The following is a 24,364-nucleotide window of genomic DNA, read 5'->3' as shown; positions in this document are numbered from 1 at the left end:
TTTTAGAAACAAGTATTTTGAGTAATTCTACACAAAAGTTTATAGATAACCAACTTGTGCTAAAGGCTAAAGGCTTTGGAATCAATACTTAAATGTAAATATTTTATTTCACTGATGTATGTATTAAATAACACATACAAGTATTACATTAATTAGTGTCCTATTTATATTTCAGTACAATGTAGTTGTATATACAGTTGCCGTAAACGTTTATATAATTTGTTACAGTAAATTTACAATGACCAAGAAAATACAAAAATACAAATTGTTTTACTATTTATAGAGACGAAAAATTATTTAAATTTGCATTAGGTTACGAAAGTAAAAATCCCATTTCTTCATGATTGTTATTATGGACGATGTTCGAAATGTTACAATTTGTGTATATTCTGGATCCGTTTGGGTTCAATATTTAGTGTTATTGTAAATTAGTAAATTATGCAGGATAATATTAACTGATGGCTGTGTAAATTAGCAAAAACATGCAAATAATATGGACACCAAAGGCTATGGCATATTTACCAAACCATAGCAATTGTAATTTTACACTAAATGTGTGTGGCAGCAGAATATCTACTGATGGTGGTGTAATTTAACATTCACGTTCGTTGATGTATTTTAATCTTACTCTTACTTAAGTAAATATACACAAACACACTAGTTGTAAAATTACACTAACATTGTTTTAAGATATTGCTGCTACATAAATTTATTGTAAAAATAAATAAAAAATTTTCAGAGCAACCAAATTCATTGCTACTATCATTAGGCCAAGTATTTCCACCGCTAAGGTTTTGCAGGTCCTACCATATAAGGCACATATTACTACCATTCATTTAGATTATTTATATTACCACAATTTTTGTCAATTTTATGCACTATGACAACATTTATTTTAAATTATTTTATATTAAAATGCAACGAGTCTTATTTAAAATATATAAATACTTTAAGCCTGCCAACCAAATTTTTCAAAAGTAAAAAAAAAAATCTGGAACTAAGTGTTCGTACAAACTTACATTAAAACTATAAAACCATATCATATTTTTAACTTTGATTTTACTATTCATGTTTAGGAAGGCAAAATCGTACTACAAGAAATAATATTTTTAAAAAAATTATTTAAATCTATTTTTGGAATTAAATATGTTTCAGGGAGATTTTTTTAAATAAGGTATAAATTGCATCCAATAGTCGGTGAGTATTAAACAAAATTTATACAAGACGCTTTCTTATAAGTAGTCCACCTCGTACTTGTGGATGCTGCAAAACGAATAAATCTCACTTAATAATAGTCCGTGGGCAGCAAAAAAAAAATCACCTGGAACCTAGACATTTTTGAAGACAACTGGTTGACGCCGGTGTAACGGGGTTGGCGCTTGAAGTGTCGGCTGTCACGCCGTCATTGGGACACAACTCTCGTCCAGTGCCATCCTGAAGGATGCGCAAGGCGGCACGAGGTGGCAGTGGAATGCATCACGAAAAAAAAAACTCTGACTCGTGTCAACGTCCGCCACGTTTCCCTCTTTGGAAATATCCGGGTGTCATGGCTGATTTTCTGTGAAACGGCAACCTTTGTGGGGGTTTCCATGAACCAATGGGTTTCTTCAGAGCTCACCCCTAACCCCCTCTTCCCCCCCCCCCCCCAAAAAAATATAAAGGCAGAATTTGCCAAGGACAAAGCTTCATGTCACTAATCAATGTTGCCATCTCAAATGTTCTTGTTGTCAACGGTACGTTAACCAGTAATTCGTTTATTTTATTGAGGGGTAGACTAAGGAATCAGAAAAGTTACGTAAAAATATAAGAATCAACATTTGATTTTTTAAATTTGTCTTTTCGTAATGGCATGACCTTGAGTATTTTATTGAAAATATTTTGTAAATATAACCCTTTTTTAAATAAAAATTTTGAAATTACTCTTCTGTCAATCCGTCCAGCTCTTCTACGGTTTAAATTGTCTGTATGGTTAAGTATATTTCACACATATTATGTTCAAAATGTACCTGCCAAACATATTCTATAATTCTTTACTAATATAATATACACCTTGCGACGACTTCCTTACCGACGCTGCATCAGTAGCATGTCGTCTAGTGTGACGAAAGTTATCTAGTCGGCATAGATAACTGCATTGTCACCACTCATGAGAAATAATATCTACGAATTACTAGCAAACCCGGCGAACTCCGTTTCGCCACCAAATGGCTTCGTTTTATGTAACATTTCGTTTGGTGATTAATGAAATATATTTGCAGAAATTGATGCGGTTCATCTGGTGTTGGCACCATTGAACCATGCAAATGATATATTTGTCCTTGTATCTGTAATTGCAAACAATCATTTGTTTAAGAATACTGTGTAACTTCTGATCGTGTGATGGTGTAGTGTGTGGTGTATATGTAGTTGTTATGTATTGCAATTCATTGTGTTGGTGTGAGTGATACTTTACCTTGCAAGTCGGCATGAAGCCGCCTTCTCGAATGATATTAGCTCCAAAGGAAGTCATGCGAAAGCAGTTATTGTATTCAAGGATGTGTTGAAGAAAATGGCTGGAATCGGGATCACTTCCATCGAACAATGGTTTCAGTGGCTGTGGTGGTGTAAGTTATGGATCCAGTTTGACTTTTCCACTTGCGCAGCACAATCCAGCCGTTTCTCTTTTGAACTTTAACACATTGCAATATCGGCATATAGTCGTCATTGGTCCAATATCTAAATTTTCATCATCACTGTAGTTCGCAGTGGGATCATATTGGAATGCCAAGCGATTGTATGATGACAATGATTTTCGTGTGCTCACGCGTTGTCTCAATCGGGCATTTTCTCTTATTATATTTTGTCTTTCTTCGCTTAAGTTCTGTGAATACACTTGTTGCTGGCTTGCATGTCTTGTGCGGCGGCCGATGTTGGCACGTCGTCCTCTAGGCATTTTGGGCTATGGACAGAGTGGTGAATTTAACCTCAAATGCACGATCCACATAATTTACACAGTTCAACTTACGACCTTAAAGACAAATGCCTGCTGTTGAAATTGAATAAAAATTTGCACAATATACGTTATATGTTTTTTTTTTACTTTTTTTTTCACAATTTCACAGTAAACACAATACCGGTTTGTCACATGAAATTAACTGAGCAGAGAACAATGAGTAGTTGATTTGATGGTTTCCAATTGAAATGTTAGGAAACGAATAACTTATTTTTTTTTCTTTTTTTTCACAATTTCACAGTAAACACAATACCGGTTTGTCACATGAAATTAACTGAGCAGAGAACAATGAGTAGTTGATTTGATGGTTTCCAATCGAAATGTTAGGAAACGAATAACTTATTTTTTTTTCTTTTTTTTCACAATTTCACAGTAAACACAATACCGGTTTGTCACATGAAATTAACTGAGCAGAGAACAATGAGTAGTTGATTTGATGGTTTCCAATTGAAATGTTAGGAAACGAATAACTTATTTTTTTTCTTTTTTTTCACAATTTCACAGTGAACACAATACCGGTTTGTCACATGAAATTAACTGAGCAGAGAACAATGAGTAGCTGTCAAACAATGTATCACGCACCGGCGCCATCTACTTAAAATGTTGGTTTGTCCTGAATTTTTCCTGAATTTTCTTTGCTATAAACCTCACGGAGCCCGAGACCTTTCCAACGACTGCAAAACCGTGGAAATCGGTTTGTGCGTTCTGGAGTTATAGCGTCAGGAAGGAAAACCCGACTTATTTTTATATAGTAGATTTATATGTAATGCGGAGTACCTGACTTACTTATAGGTGCAACTGAAACCTTGACTGACATGTTTCAAAAAGAAACAAACAAAATATGACTATTTATGTAAAAAAAAAAATTAATGGCTGTGGAAGAATGAATGAGTGAAATGAAATGCGTTCCTTATTCTTTCGAGAAATCTCCCAAATGCATCAGCCAGTCAACGGAAATGTATATTGCTTTGGAGGAAAGAAGAAATAAAAAGTGTTGGGATAAGCTTTGCTCTTCTGAATAATTAAAATACCTAGTTGTTTTGTAAAAATTTAATGCAAAAATTTTTAAACCCATTTTTTCTCATACAATAGACATTCAAAAACTCAAGAAAAAATATAATTAATACACTCCTTAATTAGTATTTTGAACGAAAGCAAATTTTATCGTAATCTGAATGTTCGTGACATGATTTTTCTATGAGAAATAAGTGAAGTATTCAGTTGTTTATCCATGGCAACAGTAAAGAACGTTTTACAACTTTTAATGTTTTGTAGAAATTTTATTTCATGTAAATTATCTAGTGTTTTTAATTTAAAGGAGCAAAATCGCCAAGTCAGCATTTGAACGAGAAAAACGAATTTGTAAGTAGAAACCGTACAATAAAAGGAATAACTTAAGGAAGAATTGTTAAATTTTTTATTGTAAGCTATTAGCTATCAAAAATTTTCGTTAATTTTTTTTACATGAAATAATAATAGAATGGTAATATCTTAGAATTTTGGATCATCTAAAAGAAATACAAGCTTTTTTTTTAGTTTCATTTAGGGCTATATGTATATTTTGTTAAGATATTTGCAATTAAATAGAAAATACGAGATCTCCCAAGTTTCCAAAAAGAAAATTCAGTCAAATATTTAACTACAGGTCATTTATTAATGTAATTTAAAAAATTTCATTTTTAAAAAATTTAAATAATAAATTTAATTATTTCTTAGCTTGAACAATTACGTTTGCTATATGTTTATATTTTCATGCGGTACATTGCAATATTACACGCATATGTCAATATTATTGTCTATGGTCAATAAAAATAACGTGGTAAAATTGCTATAAAATTGGTAGAACCATTACATTTTGAATTTTGTAAACACCTTTTCTACTATTTGTTAAGGGACCCGCCTAGACAAGGGTGTTTTTGTGTTAGTGAAGCGGGATTATAAACGCGACTATCGCTGGTGTTTCTACACGGTATCGCCTCTAAGCTTAAGCGCGCAGTCTTCCCTTTCTACCCAGGACAACTATTAAAATTTGAGTTGTCACCATTACATAAGGCGGAGATATGAAGATAAAGGTGTAATGCAAGTCCCTTAAATGCTTTCAAAAAATTTTACCATTATTTTTACGCCTAAAAAGTACTCTGAAAACCCGGCGATCAGCTATTTTATTTACTGAACAAACACAGTTAAAATACTTATTACAGAAACTACATACCGGTATCGTCCTCCAGCGAATTCGTAAATGATTTCTGTAAACAGACCCTAATCGGATATCTCGAGTACTTAGGAAAATTATTTGATATTTCCGAAAGCTCTGCACACTATACCTATGTGTGTCCAGGTAGGTGGGGCCTTTGGGGCTTTTAAGGTAAAAATTGCCTTTGAAGTAGGGTTATATCGTTCATAAATTTTAGATTTTCCTTTTTTTGTTGTTGTTGTTTAAATAAGAAGTTATCTAACAGAGAAATGTATACAATTAAAGATAGAAAATCTATATTTTTAAATTCCTTTTATCTTTTTAATTATTGTGTAAAACCGAATAACGATATTTCAGGTAGATTCCGGAATTGCTTACAGTTTTTTAATGGTTGTTTAGGTTAAATAGGCCAGGTTAGCTGAATTTTAAAAAAATATCATAAATGAGTGTTTAGTTTGTCAGTTTAGGTCAACTACACTTATTACGTATTTAATTTCGTTTATTAATACGGTTCATCTAACCTAACGAACGTTTTTTTGAAAACTAAAATCAGCATAAAGTGCGCTTCTTTAACATTTAAACACATATTAGTGAAATCTTAAAATCAAGAACACTACGAAATACGTAGAACCTTAAATTAACTGGTAAAATACGTCGTGGCTTTTCTGTAAATTAAAAATACAATTCCGAAAATATTTTTGAAGTGAAAACTTCTTTAGCCGCGTTGAGCACTTTTTGGTTGGGGAAAATCTTATAGGTTCGCGTCACCGACATGCTAGTGACGTGTTGCGCCAGACTGGCGACGCGCAGCGGCCTGTGTACATGGGTAAAATCCCGTGAGTTCGCGTCACCGACATCCTGTAGTAGCAGTAAGTGAAGTTAAATTTAACGCGTTCAGCGATTTTTTTTTTTGTTTATTTATTTACCCAGTGAATGTTGATTATTTGTGGATTTTAAGTTCATATTTTTTTTCAAGGATAAAACTTTATTCTATTTTTAAGGTTAAAAGTTTTTCATTATACTTTAATTTCCAAGGAAATTTTAACGTTATTGTGTGGTCTAATATGTATATTGCGAGTATTGGCTATTTTTTAGTAGGTATTTAAGGTGAGGTTATGTTTTTCTTTTGTTTATTTATTTGAGTAGTGAATTTCTTCAAATGTCTGGTTATTGATTTGTGAGAGGTAATGTTGATTATTTGTGGATTTAAGTTCTTTTGAAGTGAAAACTTCTTTAGCCGCGTTGAGCGATTTATGGTAGGGGCAAAACTTATGGGTTCGCGTCATCGACATGCTAGTGATGTGTTGCGCCAGACTGGCGAATCGCAGCGGCCTGTGTACATGCATACGCATATATACACTAATACATTGTATATTCTCAACTGTATCATGTGCGTGTTTGACTATTTTTTGGATGGGTAAAATCTTGTGAGTTCGCATCACCGACATGCTGTAGTAGCAGTAAGTGAAGTTAATTTGACTACGTGAATACATGACCTAGGTCTGACATCACTGGTAAGTCATAGCTAGGTAATGCATTTTTATGTAATTTTTACATACCACTGACATCTGTTGTGACTAAAAAATTATGTAAGGATACATGATATCATGCTGACATCGTACTGATATAATACCAAAAACATAATCTTACGTACATTTGACATGGAAATGATGTCATATTACTCATTTAAAAACAAAGTTTTAAGTTTTCACTTCTGTTGACAGTCCCCATGACTGGCTATTTTCTTTATTATTAAAGGCGTTCTTATATTGACCCTGATAACAGAGTTTCTTAGCAGTGAAGCAGCCGTCGCAATGTTGTGCTTTAATTGCGTTACCGATCGTGTTTTTTTTTTTTCATAAATGTTAGAATATGTAAATTATTTATTTTAATATCGTGACTCCATGGAATTTAATTAATTATTTAAAACAAATTATATTCCCTAATGTGCATATAAATCCAAGAGTCATCCCTTAGCAGGAATTTTTATTTTTTTTTTTATTTGCAGTATGGAGCGCGAAGCTTCGAGTTTTTTTTATTTTACATGCAATAACTCGTAACCTGGCGTATCAAAGTAAATGTCATTATGTGTACAAAACGAAATAATTCCTTTTTGTAATTCAAGTTACGTGCAATCGCTCATAAAAAGTTGGCTTAGCGCCTTTATACTGCTGAACAAAATTCCAGTCAAGGTTTATGCTTGGTTTAGATGCACAGTAGGGAATCTCAATTTTCATTATTATTTACATTCCATACAGTCACAACATTCAAATACAAACTAAAAAAACGTTCTTAAATTTATGGAAAACTACAAGATCGGCGATGCAATTAAAGCACAACATGGCAACGGACGCTTCATTGTATATGCTATATAATGTGATCAATAAACGAATTTTCTCAAAAATAAGTAGGAATTCAGAAACTCTGTTTTCAGAGTAAATAATGGAAAATCCGCAGTATTCAACAAAGTATTTTGTGAAGTATTATTTTTTTATTACGGAAAATCCGCGACATAAGAATATTATCAAAATCATATTCTTCCGCAATCATGCTGCTGGAAAATAATTCCGTCTCGGGTAAAAAATTAATACAAATAAAGCTTTGTTGTTTCAAATAATAATAGTAAGGCACGCATACTAATATTAAATTTACAATGTTTATAGATATTTTACTCTATGATTAGATCAACTATTGATTCGCAAACTCATTTCAATGCACGCTAGATTTCATTTAAATTTGTATAATCAAAACTTTTTAGACTGCTCATTGGTCGATAACATGGTCAAATCAATTTGCGGGTTACACTGGATTTGGTCACCACTTCTTGTGCTTGTTTTTTTACTGGCTCACAGTCGCCAAGAGTGTTTCAAGAGCATTGCAACCAAATCAATTCGAAGCATTTGCTTTAGGTCTAATTTACTTTAACTGTGTAAGGCAAATTTTTAGGGATTTCTAAAGTAGACTGAAGGAGAGTGTTTTTTTTTATCAAGAAGTTGTTTCATTTTTGGCCAAGAATAAAGTTGTTACTAGCGACCGGTAAAATTCGCGGGATCCGTGACCTCTCGGATAGACTCCTCAACTCTCTACAAACTCGGACAAATTCTATCTGTTTGTTGGCTGCTGAATAGTGATGTGTCTTAACTGGGTAACTTGTGATTCAGTGCTTGTTCGTTCGAGGGATCAGACTCCTGATTAGCTGCGAGCCAATAGCAGAAGTGAACACAGGAGTTGATGACAGGAAGGAGATGGCGGCGGTCCGGCCCACGGACATCCTGGACTCCATCGCCCAGCTGAAGCAGCGCCAGGGGTCGACCCTCGCGGAGATCACCAAGCTGGTGTGCAGCGGGGACCCGGCGCGCCGGGCGGCCGCTCCCTCGGCCAAGCAGGCGGTGCGCCGCGGCCTGGCGCAGCTGCGCGACTGGGGGCTGGTCTCCTGCAAGGACCGGCGCTACAAGGCCAACACCCTGGCGACCAGCGTGCTGGCCCGGCTGGGGCGGGCCCGCCAGGTAGGCGCCCTTCAAGTCCGTTCCTGCACTCTAGTGTACCGCTCTTACATTCAGTCGTGTGCACATTCTGGTTGACGGCTTTACTGCCGCTGTAGTGTATATTATTGTTATTTCTTTATGGTGTACAGTTGTTTTATAAGCAATACCACTATATCTGTACCTATTTTATAATTCATATACAGATGATAGGTTAGGGAATGATAAAGTTAATCTGAGAGATTTAGAGACAGTATATTAAATTATTTAGCTTCCGTTGTTTGGAGTTATGGTTCATTATTTAAAAATAAATTATCTATATAACAATCGTTAAATGTTTATAAAATGTTTTATATTTATTAGTGAGTGTTTGTTGAACTGTTTCTTGAAACTGAATCCTAGCATGAACTAAGACGGTGTAATAGTGCTATATGGTAATTTAAATTAATGGTTTGTGTGTAACCTTTTACATATATTTCATTATTTTTTATATAATTCTTAAACAATAAGTAATTAGTTTTACCACATACCCTATAACCTTACTTCTGCAGTGTATTTGGTTATCCAAATTATAAATTATTTCTGAATGATATACAAAAAAATGTAATATGTGTCAAAGGCTACACAAAAAATATTGATTTAAAACTCAATACACTTTGATTACACACATTAGTTCCAACTAGCGTTGACAAAAATTAGCTTTTTATTCATAAAAACTAAAACACACTTTATAAACTTTAAACAATTGTTACATTACGAATTTAAAATAAATATATAATATAAAGTTTTTCAGTACTCGCCAGTAATGTGTAAACATGTAACCTCACTAACGAGCAAATTCATTTGTTGTCATGTTGTAAATAAACTTATAATACAAAACTCGGAATGCAGATCAAACGTTCAATTCTTTATAACAATGCCGAGCGTTATAAATATTTGTAAAGTAATCATTTTAGAAAAAAAAATTGTACAAATGTTTCCACTTTTTGATACCTAACTATAATTTTTTTTTATCCAAATAAAACTATTGTTTGTAAGGTTATAATTATTTTGGAATGTTAGGGGTGATTTTTACCATGCACCAGAAATTCAATGAAATAAGCGTGCATTACACAACGAATATCTTACAGTTTGTAAGTTTAATGCTCATGCATGCATAAACGTCTATAGCCACGAGCTGAAGTTATCAAGATGGTTTACACACGGGGTATGTTGTAAGTGTATTGGTGTGCCAAAGTAATGTTATGGTAGTGAAACTTTCGTGAAAAACATTTAGTAAACTTATATAGTAATAAAAATGTATAGTAATGTGTATTTATTTTTGCTTAAACTTCTGAAAACACTCTGTCGACTATACAATAATTTTAGAAGCAGAAATGTTTTTAAATTACCTACATATATAAAGTAACTACTTCGATAAAAGCTAAAAAAAAAAAATTAAATTTTAAGCCCTGGCTTTGCTTTGGTATTTGACATTGACTGTTTGGAAATAGCGCCTGTATTGTTAAAATTCTCTAAACAGTGAATTCTATAATGTTACCATTCCATTTTGTAAACTTATGGCCACATATGTCAGCACCTTGGTTACACATTATTGTTCAATGAAACTTCCATTCCAATTTAAAAAAAATTCTCCTACTAAATGACGTATACTGAGAACTAAGATATCACACTCAAACAAGTATTTACACACTTGCAATGTACTCATGCAAACGTGAACATCCGTGCCTGCAGGCCCCGAGGAGCCATTCCAGTAGACGCAGGAGGAGTTCCAGTAGGCGGAGGAGGAGGTCCAGTAGGCGCAGGAGGAGGTCGAGTAGGAGCAGGAGGAGGTCGAGTAGGCGCAGGAGGAGTTCCAGTAGGCGCAGGAGGAGGTCGAGTAGGCGCAGGAGGAGGTCGCACTCCCCTCTCGCCAGGCGCAGGAGGGTCGGCAGCCCGACCGCCAGGCAGGCTTGCAGGAGGGGCGCCAGGACCAGGAAGGCGCCAACAGAGAGCAGCCACGTCCCGCCGGTGAAGAGGGAGCCCGCAGGTGGCGCCACCAAGAAGGGCTGAGCACTTCGCATCCCCACAACTTTCGGTCCACCAGAATCCTGTTTTGCTATTATTGAATTTTTTTTTTTTGCGCTTATGTAATTGGTGCATAGTTTCGGTTTTTGTACGATATTTAAAAAAGAAAACTTTAGTGAATAAATATTTTTACCGCTGGATTTTAATCCTTTTCATATATTTTTTATTATAGCAACCTAAAACTTAAACTAAGAAAAAATAAGTTTTACTCCAAAATCAAAAAAAAAAAATAATTTATCTTTCAAAATAACAATTTTTTTTAATTTGAGATTTAAATGTAATTATGATTTATGTTAATTATTATATTTGATTGTTAATAGAATAAACGTTTTAAAAATATTATACACAAGTGTGTGTATAATTCTAGGCTTAGTTGTACGCACTACACATATACATATTAACTCTTGTTAACACTCGTCGTTCTGTTGCATTCAGTTGTTCACTATATCTAAAATTAATCTTTGAAAAACTCAATGTGACTTATTTATTAACAATATTTTTAATTACAGTAAACAATTTTTTTTAAATTTGCAAATACTTAAATACTAAATAATGTATAAAAATGTACATACTATGACAATCGTGATGTCTGTTTGTTTAGAACCTAATCAAGGCAAAAAAGTTTCATTTTCTTTAAATTTTTGTAATATATCTAATGAGTTATGTTAATCTGGATATAAATGAATTCGCCTAGAAATAAGATTAAATTTTATGATTTATGGTTTTTTTACTTATTCATTTCTTTACATAATGAGTTAAATACTGTGACCTCGCTTGTTACTTTTATTCCTGGACTCCTTGTTGTTAGGATTATTGTTTTTGTGTAATGGTGTTTCTTGTGTACTGCCATTACTTGGCGCAAGTTGAACTTCCCACTTATAAGAAAAATTTTTAACACTTGAATTTTTCGGTGGCCCTGAATAAGGTTGTTCAGGCCACCGCGTTATGCGTTTTTTGGAGTGTTGCCATTTTGTTTGTTGTTTTTGTGGTAACACTGGGACAGGGAATGTCCGTCTCTTTTACAGAAATTGCAATGTGCATTTTGTTGATATCTCCCTTGTTGCCTTGAAGAGAAAAATGTATTGCCCTGATGTTTCTGTGCTGCATTCTTATACTGCGAATTACTGCGCTCCGTTCCCGCGCTGCTACCCTGTTGACTAGCGAATGTGGCTTGTTTATTTCGCTGAAAATCAGCGTATTCTATGTTTGTGGCGTGTACGCAAAGTTTATCTAGCTCAGCATAATTTTGGGGGCGTGCCTAGAACACTGAGCGCGAGCGGTCCGCTGGGTTCAAACCGTCTAGAATCGTACTCACGACCTCTCTCTCGGAAACCTTTAGCCTGAGTACCTGGTTGGCTTCGCGTATGTCAGCCACGTAATTTGGCAAGGCTTCATTACGCTGCTGCAGTCGGTTAAACCACTCCAATCGGATGTTTGTGAGTAGCCTACTCGGTATACAAAAATTTATCACGTCTTCATGAAACTCGTCGAAAGTGAGGTCATTCTCAATGGCTGCCATGATCCTCTCACTTAGGGGAGCTTGGGTGTACGGGTAAACAATTTCAAAAATTTGTTTGTCGGGAATCCCTCCCTTTTGTCGTAGCTTTAACAAGACTCGAAGGAAATCAATCAGTTTGTGTGCGTCCAGACCCGACGCCTCTGGCAAATCCTTGAGTAGCCTTTCTACAGGATGGGTGATTTTTCCGTAGAAACTGTATCCAGTTTCTGGGGCTGTCGTGCTCCGCAATACTGAGTCGTGGGGCTGAGCCGCAGCTCCTGCCAGCCAAGGTGAAGGCTGGTTTTGTGGCACCGGGTGCGACTGAATCTGTTCCCGAGTCGCACCCGAGGGACTGACCTGTGGTGGAGTGATCTGGGGCGTTATGAGTGGCGGCTGCAAAACACCAGCACTCGGAAGTGGGGTGGTTTGCCATGAAGGAAACTGTGGTTGAAATTGAGCATAAGGGTTAAAATAGCCCTGAGTGGTCGGATACGGGAAAAACATGTTTGGTGGATATGGTTGCGTCATGTGGTGTGCCATGGTTGGTAATCCCTGTGAAAATGTCACGCTAGTGACGGGGTGGGTTGTCACATGACTCGTTGTAATGTTTGTCGCCGCTGTCGTCGACTGCACAAGCGGCTCTGAATGAGTGGTAGATGCGTGTATCGGTTGGTTTGGAAGCGACGTTAGTGGCTGTGATTCAGGGGCTGCGTCTGGTAATCTGCTCGTTTCCGTCTCCTGTCTGTTTACCGTCGCCCGTACTTCTGATTGTCGCGTGTCGGGTTGCTCTACTCCCAGGGGCAAGCTAGGAGCGTCCCCTTCCGGAAAGGCGGGACAATCGATGCCTAAAGCCTGTGCCCCAGCCACATAATGCTGACTGCGTCGTGTGTCTTCCAAAACGGCTGCTCTCGCCGCCAATTTTGAATGGAAACCTGCCGTCTGTTGCAAACATCGTTCTACCTCTTTTATATAAATTCCATGGAGAAGGTCTGCCGAAAGCTGTTTCAGGTTTTGCAAACGTCGGGTAACATGTTTTAGCCTGACTATATGTCGCTCGACATTGGGTAAATTTTCCTCCACATCTAGATAGCTTACGAAAGCCGATATATCATAAGTTTGGCGCAAGCAAGGTTGAATTCTTCAGTTACATCTAAATCCAAATTCGATACACTAGTGGGCACACCATCATGAAGGGCGGCCCTGAGCCTCTTCCTGAGGACTTGGACATTGCCACTGGAGGGCAAATTGCGTAGCTGTAACTCATAGGTCAGCTCGTCTGACAGCAATAACTCCGGCTTAAACATACTGCTCGGACGTAAATTACTGCTAATTAAAACAAAAATTTAACACACATGTACGATTCAAACGTACACCATAAATACTCCTCCCTTAAAAACTATCTTAATTTTAAATACCTCCTAAGGCTTCCTATATTAATATAAACTACACACTAGCCCCAATGCGCGGGGAGTAAGTCACACTTTCAAGGTGGGGGGGTATGTGCCCAAACTTATTTGCGTAAAGAGTCGCCGTACTACTCAAACAACTGCGCGAACGTCCCCTGTCAGGTTGACCTGCACCACCTGTATACGTCCACAGGGGGACTGACCTGCCGCTCGCAAGGTCGTCTGCCACGACGGACAAGGGAGAGGGGTGTGCGGGAGGAAACGGCTGTGTCGTCGCCCTCAGATAACGGTCGTGTCGCTGGCTCAAGCGGGCTGATGGGGGGGGGGGGGGGGGGGGGAACGCCAGCTGAGCCGAGTGATAAGACACGTCTCGCTGCCGGCCTGCTAGCGGACCGCACGCCGCGACTTCTTGCGCTGCGCGCAGACTAAGTCCGCACGGGACTTTAAAACTCAATCATAACTTTAAAATAAAAAAGCAATATAACTACCGGGTGTACCAGCGATCAGTTTACAATGTTAAAAATACAAAATTGATTTCACAAAAATTAATTAAATTTTTTTTTTTATATTTTATTTTAGGTATGCCTACTTTATTTAGGTATGCCTATAGACCAAACCACGCTCTGCTACCAATTGGCTCCGCCCCTCGTGCCTCAAAGTTTAATTATTTTAAATTAATGAAAAAAAGCCTTGGAAACTGCTGGGCAAGAAAAATGAGACAATTAAGTTATTGTCCAGAGGTGGCACAAGGTGGAGAACAAGATAATTTGGAACTCCCTGGGGAGTTGGTGGATCTTTTAAGGGAACAAGGTATATCATAAATAAATTAACACTACACAAGTAGCTTGGTCTATAGGTTCCCTGTTTTATTATTAAGGAATTTTGTGTTCGTATTATTCAAACCTGAAAATAAAAATCTTAGTAAATAACAAAGTTAAAGGGGGCGCCCCAGGATTAATTAAAACAGTACATGTTACACCTTAGCAAAAATTATTACATAATTAAAAATTTGAAAATTGCACCAAATTTGAATGTCCCAACAATTACATCGATGATTAGTTTAATTGATTCTACATATTCTTGAGGAAAGCACTGTTCGCTGGTAGGCTATTCATTCGATTAATGTAGTTCGTAGCTAGAAAGTTGGGGGGGGGGGGATGTTGATTTCACATTACCACCCGGGTCTTTAAAAAATTAACGTCGGGTCGCGGAAACCTCTCTTCTAACGTGACCCGCAGTGGAGGTGCAGGACCACGAGCTGGGGGCAATTTGTCTCTCCAGCACTTCGACCCTGTCTGAAACCCAAATCAAATCCAAAAAGAATTAGACTTGCTTCCAGACAGTCCTATACCGTCGGCACAAAAGGCCAACAAACGGGAATGGGGGGGGGGGGGGGAAAGAAAAAAAAATTACTCACCAACCAGGGTGTAGAGTTCGGAGCTCACTAGGTGTCTCGCGCCGACATCAGGATGCCGCGGACCGAGAAATCAGGATGCGCGGACGAAACCAGAATTTTTAGAATTAAATAAGAAGAAATAAAAATTTAACTACGCATGACTTTTCTAAAAACTACCTCTGCCTGGCTACTGTACAAACGGGATCACATCCCTTAAGCAAACTGACTACATTCTCGTGCACGCGAAAATCACCGTTCCCGCAAAAAGCCTCTTAGCGCAGAGGACGTAGATGAGACGAGGTCAGTAGCCGAGGTCAGAGGGCTGAGTGCCCCGCAATCGGCCAAAACCCCTAATTAAATCGGGCGGTAAGGCCCCGGGTCAAAGGAGGGGGTAGGTTCGGTTCTAAGCCGAAAATTTCCGAAGGAGTCCGAGGCGGTCGTGGCAACAACACGACATGCGCGCTCTCTACCGGACCGAAACGAAAACACAGAACAATCGACTTCTCCGGGCCGCGAGAGGAAAGCATAGTGCCTTATGGCACCGCGACGCTGCCTTCTAGCGGCGTAAGGGGGAACTACTTGAGGTGGTGAGCAGACTTGCCACCAGGTGTCATGAGGGTAAGCTCTGCACGCTGGCGACCAGGCCCGCGGTTACTTTTTTTTGCCGCTAGATGTCAGGGATGTGTCTGTCGGACCCGGGAGAAGGTTTTTGCATCAGGTCATCGTCCCGTCCGGTCACTGCTCTTAGCTTAATTTCTCAGAACTGAAGTGAGGAGGAGAGAGAGGAAGGGGGGGCAGAAATAGCCAGTAAGGTGGGAACGCAGCTCCACTGGAGACTGCTTCGTGACGAGACATGCTTTTCTCAGCAGGCCTCTACAAGGTAGCAGCTTGCAGCCCAGGAGCTGCTCAAAGCAGTTTTGGTCATGCAGGGAATTAAAATTACAAACTCGGGGCGTAACTGCAGGCGAGAGAAATTTCAACCGGGCTGACCATGTCCACATTAGACAGCAAAATATCAGATTGGCCCCCTGGGAAGGGGCTTCGGTCCACTGGCACCAAGTTTAAATCGGTGGCGTACACCGGCCTAACAAAAAGTAAATCACCCCCATTAACCACCAGATAAATTTAAAAAAATGGAAACCCCAAAAAAAAATTTTAAATTATAGAATAAATTAAAAAAGTGACGAAATGCCTAATTTCCGGCACAATAAATAGTCATAATATAATTCAATATTTAATGGCTGCATAATATGGTTTTGCATAAAGAGCTTTAATTTTTGATTGTTTATTATGTTAAAGATATACTTAAGGGTAACTATAAGGTACAGATTTGAAACATTTCTTAAAAAAAAGAAACAAATAACTTTTTTATGATTACCATGCATCTTAAATTTAATTTTCCTCTTTTAACTGTTATATTAAGGAACGTGATATTGGCTTGTCATTAATTTTATTCGCTAGAGATTTTCCGAAACCCATGTTCAGAGGTTAGCTCCGGTTATGCAAGTTCATTGTCGTTCGAGTTAAGAAGGGTGATAGCGTCTGGCAAGGGGCAGCAAATGATTATAACATTATCCCCCCAGTACGCGTGAGACTATTTGTGTCACTAAGGCACACCGTGTTGAATTGTTCGTTTAATCATTACTTTTACTTAAGTGCTCTTTCTAAAAAAATTTATCTAGAATACTCCTTTGCATTTGTTGTTCTGCTACAGATATTGTCGATATATTTTCACTTACCAGAGGAGGGATAGACTTTGGAAATTCACTTTGGTGTGTTTGTAGTATATCTTTGGGGCAGGGGTTCTCAAAGTTTTAAAGTTCGCGGCGCACTTAGAAGTTTAGTATTTTGTAACGGTGGTCTACATAGTCGAAATATATGTACAATGAAAAAATAATTATAATAAATATTTTTGACGTGACAACATCTAATAAATGGATGAACGCCGGCTGCACGCACGAAAAAGTGTCCCGAAACGCACATTGTCCCACAACGGATGTGTCCTGTTATGCTCATTGTATGCATGCGTGGAATCTCTCTTTCACTCGATTGGAACAACTAACGATTTGACTTTTCAATCATGTAATCGTCGTTTGAATTATTAACATTATGTAATTTAACGATCGTCCACCAATTTTCAGCACAATCGGTACGGTTATTTAAAAGCAATGTTGAATATTCAAATACGTTTTTAACCTACAATGGTGTTCTACAGTTACACATAATAATTCAAATTACACCCGGGATCTTTTGCACAATGTTTTAAAAATATTGTAACACATTATAAATAAGTTTGGTGTATTTAGGATGCGAATTTGTTATAAAATCGTATTATAAAAACGAAATAATATTATTTGCCTATGGTGCTGCCATCTACGATGACGAACGCGAACTGAACAAATCGCGCTATCTATAAGCTTGTCGCGGCCTCGTCTCTGGTGAAGATGTGGAGACGGGCTGGACGTCGCTCGGTCGTTCAGTTGTCGTGTTGTTTGCCCGGCGCCAGCTCTTGGGTAGAGCCAGGGGGTAGCAACTCAAATGTCCGACAAGGTTCCTTGATGTAACTACGCTTGGCATTCACAGATGGAGCTAGTGATCCGGAGTTAATTTTTGGTACAAAAATAGATAGCGCTAAAGAAACTTAATTTTTAGTAAACAAGTTGTTTATAATTTATTTAACAATTATTAAATTATGTTAATTCATGTTTCGTATTTTAAAAAATATATTTTTAATTTCGTTATATAAAAACGAACATTTTAGAACATTTTAAAAAATTAAATGAAAATGAATTTATTGTTGGTAATGGCGTGTCTCGTGTGCGTTCGACAAATGTTTATATTGTGAGGAGAGTGAATCTTTAACCGATTTCTTACTTTTTTGATAACAATTTTGATTTTGGTCGTTTTTTAATTGCGGGAGCTGAATAATGTAACTATTTTGGAGATGGCTAGAAACGCTCACCGATGCTTTGTAGAATCGTGTGGAAATAGCACATTCGTAAATCCAGATGTGGTTGTGCACCGTTTTCCAAGATCTTCTGATCAGTGAGTATTCCTAGTTTTATGAAAAGTTTTACAAGTGAAATAAGTAAAAACTATAATAATATGTATAGTACATTCATGGGAAACATCTTAGACGCATTCGGCACGCCCTTTGTTATGTGGCCCTGGTGTGCTTGCAAATAACTTGTTACTATAATAACCTTAAAATCCATACCTATCGCGTTTTCCGTTCGCTCTGTTTACCTAAGCGATAATTATCTAGTTTAGCCCCTATTCATTAAAAAAATATATTAAAAATTCGGAAACATTTCAAATTATTAATATAAACCTTCCTGAATGTATTGCAAACGGCGGAGATAAATTCCTACCATTGACAGTGGTACTATATGGGGAAGGTTATAGCGAAGTACAGAATTGTACAGAATGCCGATTTGAGGGCAACCGAGACTATCAGATTAATTGTTATATAGGCTTTCGTTCGTTTGGCAGTCTACTAGGAAAGTCTGTTGCTTATATGTTGAAAAATTAAATTAAATTAAATATTAAACAATCCACATAGCAATAAAGTTTAAGCAGACCATCCTTTATATCACACATGTCACAACTGGGTGAGCTCATACCACATTTTTGTAAGAGCCTATCTTAGCCAACATATATTTCCTTAACACTGCCACTATTTTTTTTTAGTTTATAAAATTATAAAGCCATGTAGCAATATAGTGCTTAATAAAGTGTAAGCAGACCATCCTTGTGTCGCAGCTATGTCACCACCGGTGATCTTGTACCAAATTTTTGTAAGAGCTCATCTTAGCCAATGTATATTTCATTAACACTGCCACTATTTAATTAAGTGTATAATAATCAAAGCCATGTAGCAATATTGTGCTTAGTACAACAGTTTAAGCATACCATCCTTTATGTCGCACCTGTCACAGCTGGGTGAGCTCGTACCACATTTTTGTAAGAGTCCACCTTAAGAGCAAATATGTGATACATCAACACTGCCAATGCTGGATGGGACTGTATTATTCGTCACAATTCCAATAAAATATCTTTAAGTCTCAAATTCAAAAAGTTAAATGCTGTTATTGCGGAATATATTAGACTGGGTGGGAGTGTAATCTACTTTAGGATACAGAGATAAAATCATCTCAAGAAGTCTTACACTAAGTTATATACTTCCCATCAAAAAAACCACACAACAACATGTCAACTACATTGTTACTAAATAATGAAATCCTACTGAATCCCAACCTTTTTTGCTTACTCCTATAACATCATTCATTTCTCCTCCTTTTTTTAAAATGTAACACAGTTTTCTGTTTTTAATTTCACTTCCTGCATTACAGTAAATTTTCAGAGTAATAGAGCAAGTATAGGCTTACATGTAACACTTATGTTGTTTAATAGATAAGGCTATATTTTTGTTAGTACGTATAAATCAAAAATTTTAATGGTTTTTCTTTGCAGTATATCGAGTGAAAATTGTATTAATTATTAATTTGTTCTTTTCAGAATCAAGAATTGGCTCAATGCAGTCATTGAATTGGGTGGGCAAGAAATCACTCAAATTCATGATTTGGGTGTTTACCATGCTAAATATTTGTGTGCTGAACATTTTCTTTATTCAGATTATGTTTCTGCGGAAAGAAAGAAATTGAACCGAAATGCTGTACCTTCAGTTTTTGGGCATGTAATTCACCCCATAGCTAAAGTTCAACCAAAAGTTACAGAACCGCAGGTTTTTCCTAGTCAACACTGTGTGTCATCGTTGTCGCCATCATCACCACATGTACTCCCAGGCAGTGTACAGCGTGTGTATGCCAGTTCTTCAACAGGTGTGCCAATTCCTGGTATTTCTGGAAGACCTGCAGATACTTTTCTAGTACAGGAGACATCATCCACATTGATAAAATGTCCTTCCAAAGTCAGATGTAAGCTGAATGTTGGTTATAACAATGAAAGTTCTATGAATGAAGAATTGTCTGAAATACTGGCACTTCCTTTGGATACAGTGTCAAAAGAATATTTTGAAACTAAGACTACTTCAGTTCTACCGGGAGTGGAGAAGAAAAAAAAGAAACTGAGACCAACCCTTCTGAGAAATTTTGGTGTGTCTCGAGTTAGTGATTTGACACCTAAGAAAATAAAATTATTCAGAGAAGTTCAGAGCAAAACAAAGGCTCTTAAGAGGTTACGCAAAAAATACGTTGCAAAAACCCAGTTAAGTCACTTTGACAAGAGTGTTAGTTTAGAGAGCGATTTACAATTTCTGAAGCTTAGGGAAGGAATTTCTCCAGCTGCATATCAACTACTTGTTTCCCAGTTACGATGTGCAAAGAAAAACCCTAGAGGTAGACGATGGACAGTAAGAGAAAAAATAATGTACCTCACAATCTTGAAACGTAGTCCTGCAGCTTATCGTCTTCTGAAGCAAATGATTGTTCTTCCATGCAAACGAACGCTGACATCTATGCTGAATGCTGTGCCTTTCAAGTGTGGTGTGGATACGAAAGTGTTGAACGTGGTGCAGGAAATTGTAGCCTCAATGAATGAAAATGACAAATACTGTTGTTTACTGTTTGATGAAATGTCATTAAAGGAGAATATTCAGTATAGCTCTAGTGAAGACAGAATTCTTGGTTATGTTGATGACGGTGCATGTAGAACAGGAGAGCTGGCAAACCAGGCAATGGTTTTCATGGTGCGTGGTCTACGTAAACGTTCGAAGCAACCCATTGCATGTTTTTTTACCCGGAGTGGAATGAAGGGGCCAGCCCTGAAACAAGCCATTCAACAGGTGCTGGGTGCGTGTTTAGCTGTTGGGTTAAAAGTAGTGGCCACTGTATGCGACATGGGGACAAACAATGTTTCTGCTCTTAGAGGACTCGGAGCAAAGTTTCCGGACCCTGTTTTTGATTATGAAGGGCACAAAATGGTAGTATTTTTTGATCCACCACATCTCTTAAAGTGCACAAGAAACATGTTCGAAAGTCATGTTGTGAGAGGTGTGAAAGTGAGAGGAAATGTCACTGTTAGTGGAGCGGCCCGTTGGGAACATTTGCAAAGGATGTATGAAGAGGATAAGAACAACTCCATTTTCAGACTTGCCCCAAAACTTACAGATGCCCACCTCACACCTACCTCCAGTGACCGGATGAAAGTTGCAACTGCTGCACAAGTAATGAGCCATACTGTGGCAGCAACTTTGCACAGCTTTGTCAGTAGAGGTACTATATTTTTGCCTATTTTTTCTTGTTATGTTTATAATAAAAACATTTTTCTTTTAGTTGGCAAATGACAATAAAATGAACAGTGTTGGGTAAAAGTTCTGTTTTGCATATCCGGGTGTATCCAGATATACCTTTGATCATGATGGCATGATCATTTTCACCTGATCCTTTGGTACAAAAAGCTTATTTTTTTAGCAGTGGGGAGGCGCGTAGCGTCGACGCAATAAGCACGACAGCGCGAAACATGTTGTAAAAAATAAATTATGTATAAGATAAATTACATCAGGATTTGCGCTAAGCGCGAACCACATCGGCGTTACGTGCCTCCCCACTGCTAAAAATAGGCATCATGTACCACAGGATCAGGTGTACAGGATCATGCCATGAGGATCATACCATCAGGATCACAAGGTTTATTTGGATACACAATAGCCTACGGAACTCTTACCCCCTGTTGCTTCCTAGTAATGAACAATAATTTCACACAACAAATAATTTCTTAACAGTTTTCAGGTTTCCGTACATGCAGTTTGATTTTATTATGTAGATACATAATTGCAGTGCATCCTTCACTACATTTAATGCACGGGAGACCTATGACTATCAAAACATTAATGTATATAATAATTTATTTGTTTATACATCAAATATTTTTCTGTTCATATCGGAAGTTAATTAGGATATTTTTATACATTTATGTATATAATAAATGGTGTGTGTGTGCGTGCGTACATGTGTGCGTGTGTCTGTCTCTCTCTCTCTCAATATATATATATATATATATATATATATATATATATATATATATATATAAACCTATACTTTAAATTATGTAGATGTTTTATTGTCAGTTTGTCATTAATGCCAGAGCTAAATTACTTTTATTTATTTTGTAATATATTAAGTTTTTTAGACTCGCTTGTCAGTTCTTAAAGTTTTCCAATATTTTTTTCCAGATATTTTGCCAATCGAAGCTACTATTACAGCTTCATTTGTGGCAGATGTGGATGCTATCTTTGATAGCTTTAATGGAACTGAACAGTATCCACAGTCTGGCAAGCCATTGAGGTGTGCACTGTCTGCCAACAGCCCACATATTGAATTCTGGCAAGATGAAGCTAAAAGCAAAGTTCAGAAATGGGAGTTTTGCTTTGATCCAACTGCTGATCGAAGACTAAACAGAGAAAGGAAACAAAAGCCTCCACCACTAACGCCTGGTAAGCATCGTAGTTTGGTATCTCGTCCTCCTTCACAGTGGGGCTGGATTACATCTATGAATGCTGCAGTTCATGTGTGGCGTGTTTTGTCGGAAGCTGGGTTTCGGTTCCTGCAGCTTAGGAACCTTAACCAGGATGCTTTGGAAAACTTGTTTGGAGCAATTCGATCTTACTGTGGGTCTAATTATAACCCAACAATATATCAGTTCTCAGCAGCATTGAAGACAGCTGTTATCAACAGTTTGGCATTTAAAGGTTACTCTGGTAATTGTCAGGCAGATCACGCAACAGTTTTGAGTGATTTACATACTTTTCTTTTTGGACTTGAACCCTCTGATAAAAATGCTAGTTCTGGTGATGTAGTTGTGAAGCCTTGTTATGACAGTTATGTTAATGCAGTGGCAGATATTGAAAATGCAGTTCAGTGTGGAGACATATCTGTACTGCCTGATGCATATGTGGCTGGTTATATAGTCCGTAAAGTGTTGAAGAAGGTTGTGTGTGAAGAGTGCAGTAGGCTGTTAGTGGGTAGTGAAGAAGACTTTTGTAACACAGCAATATGTTTCAAAGAGTTTTCAGATACCACCAGCAGATTAACTTATCCATCACAGTGTACAGTTAAATTAGTCAGGCAATGTGCATTACTGTTTGAAGGAATTATGGCTAGTATTTCGCACTCCAATGATCTGCTAAAAACAGTATCCATTGAATTTGAAAATAAATGTGACTTTATGTGGTTGAAGGAAGGTAAATGTCAGGAACATTTGGACATCATCAAAAATTTCCTTATGAAGGGAATCTGTGAGATTTTAGTGAGGTGGTGGTGTAAGAGGGTAAACAGAAACTTAATTTCATCCAAGAAAATGAAAAAGCACTGTAGGAAAATGTCAGTTCTGTCACACAGGTAGAAATGTACAAAACAGTTCACACAAATATGTGTATATGCAGCCTAAGTCTAAAATTATGATGGGTATTTGCCCCCTGTGATTTCTCTTATTATTTCACATATTCTTTTATTCATTAGTATTATGGTAATGATAGAGACTTGTTGCAAAATTGATATACAGTGATAATAGTTAATGTATACTGTATTAAATCATATTGTTCTGTAGTAAAATTGTCACTTGAGCATTGATTGGTTGGATGTAACATAATGGCTTTTAATTATTTCTTATTCCTGTGTAGACAGCCCATTTAAAAGTGTACGAATACATTGTGTGATGATATTTTTGTGCAAATTAAGGAAGTAAATATTGTATTAGGTAGATTTAGAAGAAAGACTACCTATAGTGGCCCTTAACATGGTGTGACTTCCAGTAAATTTTTGTAAATTTTTGGTTGCATGGTTCATTGACACCAAACCCTAAATCATCTCAGAAGTTTATATATATATGTAAATGTGTGTGTATGTATGTATCTATCACATTTTTATTGAAATGTTAACTTCTGCAAATTTTCACCAATCACTTTCAAGTTGATGCATAAAATTTAGGATTAGAAAATATTGGCAGAGTTCGATAATGGGCAAAATCCGATGTAGGTATATAAATTAGGAAGATTTATTGAAAAAAAAAAGTTTATAACTCCCGTATGACAATTATCACTTCAGTTTGCATGTAGTATAATTCATAGGAGTTATAAGAAAACTTGTCTAATAACATTTTTTTTAAATGACATAACCAAAACTGCAAGGGTGAGGGCCTTACACCTAATGTGGTTTGATATTGAGGTTATTTATGGTGGGTGCCACCACATGAATGGGCACGTGAACCCGTCTGAGACTCCTGGTCAGTGTGTTATGTGGTATGTGTGAGGTGAGATATTGACCCCCTTAATTATGCTCATTTTCAGAGACCTGGCCATCTCTAGGCATCGA

The 24,364-nt window shown here is 37.1% G+C and overlaps 2 protein-coding genes across 2 annotated transcripts; both read left to right on the top strand.

Moving 5' to 3' along the window:
* Window positions 1–4,203: 4,203 nt before the first annotated feature.
* Window positions 4,204–11,075, top strand: LOC134530348 (protamine-like). Its single transcript, XM_063365105.1, has 3 exons — window positions 4,204–4,354; window positions 8,425–8,692; window positions 10,403–11,075. The coding sequence occupies exons 2-3, from the start codon at window positions 8,432–8,434 to the stop codon at window positions 10,718–10,720; spliced, it is 579 nt and encodes a 192-aa protein (XP_063221175.1). The 5' UTR covers window positions 4,204–4,354; window positions 8,425–8,431; the 3' UTR covers window positions 10,721–11,075.
* Window positions 11,076–20,772: 9,697 nt separating this feature from the next.
* LOC134528115 (uncharacterized) lies at window positions 20,773–23,963 on the top strand. The gene is made up of 2 exons (XM_063361393.1): window positions 20,773–21,268; window positions 22,228–23,963. The coding sequence occupies exons 1-2, from the start codon at window positions 20,803–20,805 to the stop codon at window positions 23,394–23,396; spliced, it is 1,635 nt and encodes a 544-aa protein (XP_063217463.1). The 5' UTR covers window positions 20,773–20,802; the 3' UTR covers window positions 23,397–23,963.
* The last annotated feature ends 401 nt before the right edge of the window (window positions 23,964–24,364 follow it).

This window comes from Bacillus rossius, chromosome 1 (assembly GCF_032445375.1).
Source record: "Bacillus rossius redtenbacheri isolate Brsri chromosome 1, Brsri_v3, whole genome shotgun sequence".
Lineage (NCBI taxonomy): Eukaryota > Metazoa > Arthropoda > Insecta > Phasmatodea > Bacillidae > Bacillus > Bacillus rossius.
The sequence above is the reverse complement of the archived record's forward strand: the minus strand, read 5'-3'. Positions and strand labels throughout refer to the sequence as shown.

Coding starts and splice junctions, on each gene's coding strand:
- LOC134528115 (XM_063361393.1), top strand. CDS start 20,803: ATGAAGGGGCCAGCCCTGAAACAAGCCATTCAACAGGTGCTGGGTGCG. Junction 21,269..22,227: donor GCACAGCTTTGTCAGTAGAG/GTACTATATTTT, acceptor ATTTTTTTCCAG/ATATTTTGCCAATCGAAGCT.
- LOC134530348 (XM_063365105.1), top strand. CDS start 8,432: ATGGCGGCGGTCCGGCCCACGGACATCCTGGACTCCATCGCCCAGCTG. Junction 8,693..10,402: donor GGCTGGGGCGGGCCCGCCAG/GTAGGCGCCCTT, acceptor CCGTGCCTGCAG/GCCCCGAGGAGCCATTCCAG.